Source organism: Myripristis murdjan, chromosome 13 (genome assembly GCF_902150065.1).
Source record: "Myripristis murdjan chromosome 13, fMyrMur1.1, whole genome shotgun sequence".
Classification (NCBI taxonomy): Eukaryota; Metazoa; Chordata; class Actinopteri; order Holocentriformes; family Holocentridae; genus Myripristis; species Myripristis murdjan.
Genome location: NC_043992.1, coordinates 4,725,528 through 4,735,700, shown reverse-complemented (window position 1 = coordinate 4,735,700; position 10,173 = coordinate 4,725,528). Strand labels below are relative to the sequence as shown.

Sequence of the window (10,173 nt, the reverse complement as noted above, 5' to 3'; positions counted from 1 at the left end):
GAGAAATTTCTGATTGTGATCTAAATTTACAAGCCAAACACAAGTATTCAACTCCTTCAACTAAATTAAATTAAATTGAATTAAACTAAAAACTACGAGTAATGCATGAATACTAAAATAATAAGGAAACAGTCTAATGTGGTTAGTCTTCTGAAGCCCATGTTATCTTCAGTTCTCCCTCCGGGTTTCCTGAAGGGGTCAGGCGTGTGCGTGTGCCGCCGTGGTCGTCGAGCAAGGACGTTTGAAACAGAAACAGGAGAATCTGCTCATAATCAGGTTGTTGTTTCACACTGGCGGAGCGGGACTGATCCTCTGTAAATAAATAAATAAATAAATAAATAAATAAATAAATAAATACTCAAGAGCCTCTGAGATAGCGGGTCGTCTTTGGAGCTTTTATTTTGAAAGGACGCCGCCCAGGAACTGTAGTCCGCGGGCGGAAGTCTTTGGCAGACGCACCGGACGCCATTTTTCCCGACAGGTCGGTTAGTATGCGGAAGGGAGAGCGTCGCCTCCGTGAAGTCCACCGGAGCCGCAGCCGCAGCCGGGGTCAGGGTTAGGGTTAGGGTTGGAGTTAGGGTCCATGGTGGAGGCGGAGGATGCGCGGCGGGTTGAAGGCTGCAGCCGCTTGAACTACACGTCCGACCGCGGCGACATGGAGGAGAGGTTCAGCACCGAGATCGCGTCGATCGTGGAGGTGGCCATCCAGGCGACTGTGTCTGTCTTCAGAGACGCATGGGAGAAAGAAGCGCCAAATTTGGAGTGGGAAGAGACGCGGGTGGCCGTGGTGCGGGACATAGGGAGCCGCCTGGTGCTCCAGATCAACAAGCTGTTCTCGGACGTGTCCGAGGAGAACGAGGCTCTGCGGGCCAAGGTGGAGCAGCTGGAGGACGTGCTGGAGAACAAAGCCGGGAGCCTGGAGCGGGAGCTGGTGGCCCGAGTGGGCCAGCTGGGGAAGGACCTGGAGCAGGTGGAGAACGAGCTGAAGACCATCAGCGAGCAGAGCAGCAAGGCGCACGGCGGCCTGCCCGGGGGCCTGCTGCCGGACGGTGAGCCACGCTGACAGCGGCTCTGCCCGCCCGGGGCCGGACACTGTCCTCCGCCCGCGGGGCTGCAGGGTCCTGGCCCGGGGTGGACCCTCACAGCGAGGCCACGGCTTCACCAAGCGGACTGGAGGATAAAGCAAACAGGAGCCCAGCAGTTTACCAGAAGAGTTCAGGAAAAAGTTTATTTCGTCTTCACTAACATCACTAAGATTTGTCACGTTTCTCTGTTCACATCTCCGTAACAGGAACACTTTGTTGTAGTTTTTTGACCGCTGGTCTGATACAGGAAACTTCCATGTGGGCTCTGCTAACTCCTCATGAGACTCTGTTATTGTGTTTGACCACTTTCAGACTCAGTGATAATCCGTGTGTTATCTGGTTGCAGCTGTGTGTCAGGGTGATTCTGTGACTGTGTGTTTGCTGCTTGGTGTTCCTCTGTCAAACAGGACAGGTCAGTGCTAACTCAGGTGAGCCTGTAGGGCTGCACGGTACGCACAGCATGTCACACCACCAAGTGGATGTAGAAAACGCAGTTACTTGTCAAAGTGTCTTATTGATCAGAACAGAGCAGTCAGTGTCTAAGGCTAACCCTAAACTTTCATCTCATCCACATCGCTGCCTTTTGAGATACTAATATCGCGTGTTCATATCAAGATATCGATATGATAACGATATATCGTTCAGCCCTATTAGTCATCAGACTTGTTGCCCTCTGCTGCTTTCAGCTGATGATGACGTCAGCACTGCTAGCTTTAGCCAGCGCTCCTAAACTGCTGAGCGGCAACTTGTAACCACACAGCATCAGCTGCAACCAGGTATTTTCACTGATGATTGACACTGATGAATATGAATGTAATTTTACACTTAATGTTTAGTGTATCAGATGTGAAATATAATGACAAAGTCTCATGAGTTAGCATTACTTTTATAAGGAAAAGAGCAGAGAAAAGTAATGAATCTCAGTGGTTGTAGTGAAGATGGAATCACCAGCTGATTGGGATTTTTATTTGATGACTAAAACAGTCAGTTCGTCATGAGAGCTAGGATCATTTTTCTCCTGGTGCCTTTTAGCAGTTTGCCTGGCTTCACAGGTCAGCACTTGACTCTTGTTTGCTTTAGCCAGCAGACCCAGTGATAAACTCCCGGCTGCATGTTGAGGGTGAACACAGAGTTTGGCGTGTGCGTCTGATGTTTCTCTCTTAATCTCTTCACTTTGTGTCTTTGGATCCACACAGGGAGCCCGGTGCCGTCCGTGTCCACCAATCAAGCCTCCGCAAAGCCCGCTGCCCCGCTGGCTGCTCCAAGTGAAGGTGCCGCCCTGAACCCGTCGCCGGCTGTGACAGGAGCCTCTCACGCCGTCACCAGCGTCTCCACCTCACCCGCTAGCCTGGCGGCCAAATCTGTGGTGACCCCGATGTTGCTCGTCAACAGAGTCGGCGCCACCTCCACGGTGCTGGTGGTGGAGGCCAGTCAGGTGATGAGCGGCCCCTCCACCTCGTCGGCGGCCATCTCCAGCCCGGCCGCCCTGCAGATGGCAGCCGGGAAGCTCATCCTCAAAACCGCCGCCTTGCCGGGCGCGTCGCCTCAGGCGGTCCCCAGCAGCACCAGCAGCAGTGTCAGCTCAGCCAAGCAGAAGGTTGGCCGTCTCTGCTTTGCTTTGACCTTTTGCATTTTAAGAATACACGGCAGCCAGTGGTGTGCAGTGTGGAGATCATCTGTGGCCTTTTAACTTTAGATGCATGTCAGTCAGTTAGAGGGTGTAGTTAAATCTGTAGTGGAAAATTTTGAAAGTATTTTTGGCATGTAGGTAAAGCTGCATAAAGCAATTTTTCATGCATTTCTAAAATGACCCCTTCCATTGTGAGACTCATCACTGTGGGTCGTCTTTCTGCCATTCAGTTTACCGACAGCCTGTTTCCTGATAATAAGCTCTTCCTCTTCAGCTCACTCAAACCTTGAACCTGAACTCTGAAACTGCACATCCTGCAGGTGAACACAGCTAAATGTCAGATCAGTGGCTCAAGTGTCTCTGTGACTTCAGTCAGCTCTCTGGGGACAAGAAAAGCTCATGCAAAGCAGCCTTCCTTGTAGCTGAAAGGCTTCACATTTTGAATTGGACAAAATAATCCAAGTAATCCAACAGGAGCATTGTGAGAGTGAAGTCTAGCCTTTATCTCCATCCAAAGAAAGCATTTTTTTGGCTTTCACTTTTGGTTTTGTACAGGCAACCTGCTGTGTAGGAGTGTTTCTGTTTCCAGATGGAGTGTGTGCTCTCAACGCCCTCTAGTGGCCACAAATCACTTAGTGCAGCTTTAAAGTTTTTCTCAATCAGGAAATGACAAACTGAAAAATCTTCACCTTGCACAGGGAATAAGTTCAGTGATATCCAAATCCTTTATTAATCCATTATTAATAATTATTACCGTCATTTTGGTATGCAAGCTGTGTAATAAGCAGGACAATCCACAAAGAGACAGTCTTATCGAAATGACCGACTCAAAGAACCGGGTTCCTCCAAGGTTTTTTTCCGTCACAGATCGTCTCGTTGTGGATCGTCACTTACACAATGTGTAAAGTGTTGCCAGTTTGCTGTCAGCCTCTTTTGCTGACGGTGTGCAGCGTCAGTCACAAGACCACGCCCCGCCCGCTCGCCCTGTGAAAATCCTCAGGTATTCATCAGTCCAGGCCAAACTGCTGTTCACCTCCACGACACAAGGCTGCGTCGCGTCTCCTTGGGCAGAACATGGACTCGTCTTGTTCCATAAAAGTTCTTGGTTGACGTTATTGATAACTCGTCACAGCTGCAAATCACCGCCTGAAAACTAATCCTTACCATACAGGACTTCAGATGGCGGTCAGGAGGAGGAAACTATTTTTGCTCACAGGCCACAATGGCTATTAAACCTAAAGTTCACCCCCCACCCTCACCAGCATGGAGAGCATTATTTCTCTGTGTTGGTGGTGATACAGTCAGAACGCATGAGGACAGTCAGCAACAAGCAATAAATTCAGAAAAAGGGTCAAAAGTCTTGCTTAGAAACATGTTTCCGTATGAATAAAGAATAAATGATGCCATCAGATTTACTGATTGCTGCTATTTCTAGGTTCAGCTTCACTCAAATGAAATCTGTTTTGTGTTTCCTTCTGTGTTACAGAGAACTCTGGAGGAGCCGGCCTCGGGCCCGGCCAAGAAGGCAAAGGTGGAGAATTCACAAGTCCAAAAAGGTATGATCAGACACGACACTTTCTAGGCTTTAACTGTTAACTAAGTCATCTCTGTAAAATTACAGGGGGCCTTGTTGAAAAGATGGATGCACACAAATGGCTTCAGTGGGGAAGGAAATTCAAACTCAAAACCTTTTCGATAATGGTGTGTTTGTTGACACAGGAGTTCAAGAAGGCTAGAATGCCCTGCTGGAATCTGAAAACCATCCAGTGTGTTGACATACACACAAGAAATCAGATGATTGAGAGTGACTAGGTTATGATGGGTTATGGTAGGAAATGGGTGAATGTGTTTACATGAGCCACAATAAGCCGGCGCCCCCTCAATAATCAGGTTTCCACCCGCCGACCTCTGACCTCTCACATCATGGCAGCCGGCCTCGTTGGGGATTTCCCCGAGCTTCACTCCTCTGCTCTGGAGGGTGCAAGCAGGCGGTGGCGGTGGCGTTCTTCAGTGATCATGTCGAGCATGTAGTCTTCACTCTTACTGTATTCATTTCCTGTGTTTATCATGTCAGTTTCACCGCCTCCCCTCGAACGAGCACACACAGAAAAATCTGTTCACAAATCAGCATAAGAGTTTGCATGGCATAATAATCATGCGTCTCCAGGAGAGCTTTAGCTGCCTTATGCCAATTTCTCTTAATCCCTTCCACAGATTATGGAAACCAGCTTTATATGGCAGATAGGAAATGGGAAATGGCAGAACTGCAGTGCAAAAGCAAATAACATGGTGCATCTGCAGTTAGTGTGGGAGAGTGGTCAGTGTCTCTGCTGAACCAGCCACTTTTATGTTTAGTCAACCAACAATTTGAGGATCTGGGACAATATTAGAGAGACATTTGTAAATCCTATCTAAGTCAAACCTCTCCTAACTGTTGGTTAACCTGTAATCTGGCCTAACCATTTCACTTCTCCAGGAGCTAGTGTTAGCTAACTTGTTTAATCTGTAACTTCAGACTGACTGATGTGTTCCAGTTTGATGACAACACGTCTCTTAGTGACACACTTTTTCACTTAAGATTTTTCTTTGTGAAGTGGCTGACAGGGCCAAAAAAACTCGGCCTGCTGTGTCACACAGTTTAACTGATGTAGCAACAACTAGCATATAGCATTAGCATGATGGGAAAAGTAGTGTTGGTTGCTCGTTTACAGATAAAAAATTAGGACAAATCCCATTGCAGACTGTCGCTGTCATAACATTTAAGACAGGAAGACTGAAATATGGCCCCAAGTTCCAGAATCATGTTTGGGTGCCACAGCTACACATGAATGTTGAATGAAGCAGAAAAAAGAATTTAAATGGACAAATTCATTAAAGAAATAATAAAAAGGTTGTTTTGTGCTACACGTGTGGTGATTTAACTGCTTTTCTTTCTGCCCTCCAGCCTCCACTGAGGGGAAGGAGGTGAAGGTGAGCAAAGTGCAGGAGAGAAGACAGAAGAGGAAGGAGCTGCGGACCGTGAAGAGGTTCTTCTGCGACCTCTGCAACATCGGGTTCCACTGGCAAGGGGAACTACGGAAACACATGGCCATCCACAAGAAGCCTTTCCCTTGTAAGGAGTGTAACAAAAGTTTCTTGGACAAGAAGTCCCTTGAGAATCACCTCCAGCGCCACACTGACCGCAAAGAGCCAATGCCTTTCCCCTGCCCGCAGTGTAAGAGAGGTTTCCGCAAAGAGAAGTCGCTTCAAAACCACCTCTTGCGCCACCAGCGCTTTAAGCAGCCGAAGCCGTTCTCCTGCGATCAGTGTGACAAAAAATTCAGGCTGGAGAAGTCCCTGGAAAACCACGTCATGCGTCACAAGGTGCAGAGGAAGTTGTTCAAGTGCCAGGTTTGTGAGAAATTGTTCAAGACGCCGGCGCAGGTGAGGTGTCACATGGTCGTGCACTCGGAGGAGAGGCCCTTCACCTGCGCCACCTGCGGCAAAGAGTTCAAGAGCAAAGACACGCTTCGCTTCCACCAGATGGTTCACTCTTCCGCCAAGAAATACAAATGTCCAATGTGTGAGGAAACCTTCAAGTACGCCCACTCGCTCACCGTGCACAAGAGGAAGCACACGGGCGACACACCGTTTATGTGCCCCGTGTGCAACAAGACGTACAGGACCGGCACGGCGCTGAAGAAACACAACCTGGTCCACACCGGCGAGAAGCCTTTCACCTGTCACATCTGCGGCGCGAGGTTCAGCCTGAACAACAATCTCAAGAGGCACATTCGCCTCCACACGGGGGAGAAGCCCTTCACCTGCAAGGACTGCGGCAAGAGCTTCTCGGACACCAACAAGCTGAAGACACACATGCTCATCCATGGCGCCCGAAAGCCGTTCATGTGCGACCTGTGCGGCAAGACCTTCCTCTTCAACTGCAGGCTGCGGTTACACCAAAAGTTTGTGCACGGTGACAGGAGTGTGGAAACAGATGGCAGCCAGTATGTAGGGCAGACCCAGCAGCGGAACAAGGCGTCAGTGATGGTGAAACCGTTCAGCTGCAGGATCTGCCTGAAGGGCTTCAGCGCCGCGTCGTCCCTGAAAATGCACGAAAAAAGCCATGAGGACCACAAGCAGTTCCAGTGCAGCATCTGCGGCAAGTCATTTCACAACAAATACTCATTCGCCTACCATCAGAGGAGCCACTCAGGGGAGAAGCCCTTCGTCTGTGACGTGTGCGGGAAGAGGTTCTCCCAGGCCAGCAGCCTGAAGCAGCACGAGCGAATACACACCGGAGAGAAACCTTACAAATGTGACCAGTGTGGCAAGACCTTCAGGACGGACGGAAACTTCTACAGACACTTGCGGATCCACACAGGGGAGAAACCGTTCGAGTGCGATCGATGTCAGAGGAAGTTCAACCAGTCGAATCAGCTCAAGTCCCACATGCAGGTCCACACGGGCGTGAAGCTGTACTCGTGCGAGCGCTGCGGCCGCGGCTTCTCAGACTCCCGGCAGCAGAAGAAACACAGCTGTGACGCCACATAGCCAATCTTAACCAGTTGACTGTTGTATTACAGTTGCAGTTCAAACTATGAATTGAAGTAGAGAAAAAAATGACATGTCAGGCTGTTTTGCATTTTGCTGAAGCTGTTGCTGTTGCCTCAAAGCTTTTTAAGGACAGTAAAATGACTAAGTGATCTTCATCTGTGTAATCTCCTGTCCTAACTTCTGATAGGTTTTGTTTGTTCAAAGGTGGAAAAGTTTCTACTTGAAGTCATGACATTTAACCTGTTGAAAAGGAAGTTCATGCTGATTAAATCCTACACAAGCAAACAAACATAGCATACTTTGGTAAATGTTGGAATAATGAGATAAAGAGACCCAACATACAAAGACATCGAGGAGTCCCTGACAAAAAAAAAAAAAAAGAAAAGAAATTTATAGTCTCAAGAAGTATATTTATTATGGTTGAAAAAAAATTGTTGGAAGGGTTATTTGTAAGAGCACAGATTTCTGTTCAGTTAACTTTTAGAGAGATGCCTTTTTTTTTTTTTTTTTTTTTTTTTTTACTCTTCCCAAGTCAAATGTTTTGTACTAAACTGAGCTGTCAGGCATCCTGCCAGTACACAAACACATGGATGCTATGATAGTTATCAATGAATTTAATTATTTTTCATTTAAATAACAAGCAATGTAAAATTCCCTTGTGTACAGTTTATTCCACTCTGTACATAGATAATTAAAGCGTTCATAGTGCAAGCTACACTGTGAGACTTTTATTGTGAAGTACAGTAATGTACTGCAGGAACAACTTGTTTCCGGAAGTGGGTGGGTGGGCTAACGCTAGCTAACGCCAAAGTCTTTTTCTGCTTTATTGCTAAAGTCAGGTGCTTAACTGAAAGAGAAAATGCCGGCAAATGAAGTGTTTTGTTTGGAAACCAGGTCCATGTTGGAGACCGTGGCGGATGTGACCGAGACGCTGAGGACAGGGTTAGCCGCCAGGGGGCGGGGCGCTAGCTATTAGCATTAGCCCGCGCACACACTGTTTACGGAAGCTGCCAGTGGCGGGAGAACAGCGCTCAGTCTGCATCAGCGCCCCCTGCTGGTGCGGATGATTCAGAGCCACAAACACGGGGGTCAGCTGCAGGTCAGACTCAAGAGGAAAGTTGAATCATAAGAAATGGAAAAAAAAAAATCAGAAATGGAAAAATATGTGCAGTCTGTTAAGGTGTGCATTATGCAGGAATGTGCGCATTGATCTTCATTGTAACAAAGAATGTACATTCTATCTAAATATGAGCGTCAGTCCTCCAAAATATTACAACAATAAATACAGAAAGAAGAAACTGAGCATTTTTTTTTTTTTTTTTTTTTTTAAGATGCACCTGTCTCCACCATGCATACACAGAGGTGTTGCACTTGTGCATTGTAAATAAAAGGTGGCACTTCTGATCAGGGAAGTCTGGTGAGGAGGAGATGATGTAAGTTATGATGCTGTGGTTTTCACACTGAGCCGGCTGAACAGCTGTGGAGCGACATGTTTAGACAGCGCTTTTCCACCATCAGCATCAAAACACCAGCTGAGGGGACGGAGCTCCATCCGTCCAGCAGAGTCCAGAGACTCGGAGAATCTACGTCCAGCTGTTTTGGAGGTCGTGATGAATCGCCCCTTGTGCTGATTCTCCCTGTAACTTGTCATCCGGCTGTGAGTGTGTACAGTGATACGACCGTCTGACTATCCTTACAAACTCTGGTTTGTTATCATTAATCAGCCGGTTGAGCCACTGGCTGACATCAGCTCTGTCGTACGTCCTTCACTATCTGAGGCGCTGGCCGTCCTGGACGACTCGCCGGTGACTCGCTGGCTGTAAGCCAACGGGAGGTGAAGCTGCATCACTTCCCTGATCAGTCCCCCGCTAAGGTCCTGAAAAGGTTCAACCTGAAGATCAGTCCGCTCTCTTTGAAAAGCACCGGGCAGCCCCTCAGGAAAGACACAGGCTGACATGGAGCATGAAGCTAGAGGTAAATGGCAAACCTGTATTTTATATATTTGCTCCTTTTCTCTCTTCTGCTTGATGTAATTCTACATAATGTGTTATGTTCATGTGCCAAAATAAATAGTCTCATTGATTGGCCGGCTACAAATTGATTAATTAAAAATAAATAAATAAATAAATCAGACAGTGGCCAGAAAATATCCCTGTTTCGACTCGAGTTATACTGATGTGAGCAAGAGTCAGGTGAGTGTTCCTGTGAGCACCTGATGGTGATGGTGATGATGACGACGATGATGATGATGATGATGATGATGATGATGATGATGATGATGTGGCAGTGTTTCCTCTGTATTTATTCTGCAGCGGTGCAGCGCTACAGCACAGAAACTACCAGCGGCGGATTTGAGTGCAAATCATCATTTAGTTGTTTTTTAAATGAGGGATTAAGTATCCAAAGAAAATGATTCTCTATAACTTTGCAGCTCGAGTCGTACCTGTGACCAAAAGAAGGGCCAAAAATGTGTGGAGGCACAACCAGTCATCACTGCTACATTAAATTTACTGGAAAACTTGAATGTTGGTGCTGTAATCTGAGACATACGGCACAGAACAGCTGCTCTACTGAAAACCTCCATCATGCTCACAGACTCTGAGTGCTGTAGCCAAACTGTGACCGTGGCCTCAGAGTTTAGGTTCACTAACAAAATACACGTGTGGCTAATTTAAAAAAAAAAAAAAAAAAAATGTCTATGGATATTCATCATCAGCCAAAGTGCTCAAGTTTCTGGTTTGAAATGGAAGTTAAAAATGTTTCAGTATACTCTTAATTTTGTCTGACATTTACTTGCAACCATACACTGTATAACCTGCAGAAATGGAACAAGTTCAATTAATTTGATTTCTGCTTCCCAACAGAGCCACGCCATACCTTGATGTTTAAGCCAGATATCTCTATATCAGTACAATAAACAAT

The 10,173-nt window shown here is 47.0% G+C and overlaps 1 protein-coding gene across 1 annotated transcript; it reads left to right on the top strand.

The window, feature by feature from the left end:
* Window positions 1-448: 448 nt before the first annotated feature.
* On the top strand, window positions 449-7,704 carry LOC115369677 (oocyte zinc finger protein XlCOF6-like). Its single transcript, XM_030066343.1, has 4 exons — window positions 449-1,049; window positions 2,282-2,682; window positions 4,202-4,271; window positions 5,660-7,704. The coding sequence occupies exons 1-4, from the start codon at window positions 584-586 to the stop codon at window positions 7,246-7,248; spliced, it is 2,526 nt and encodes an 841-aa protein (XP_029922203.1). The 5' UTR covers window positions 449-583; the 3' UTR covers window positions 7,249-7,704.
* The last annotated feature ends 2,469 nt before the right edge of the window (window positions 7,705-10,173 follow it).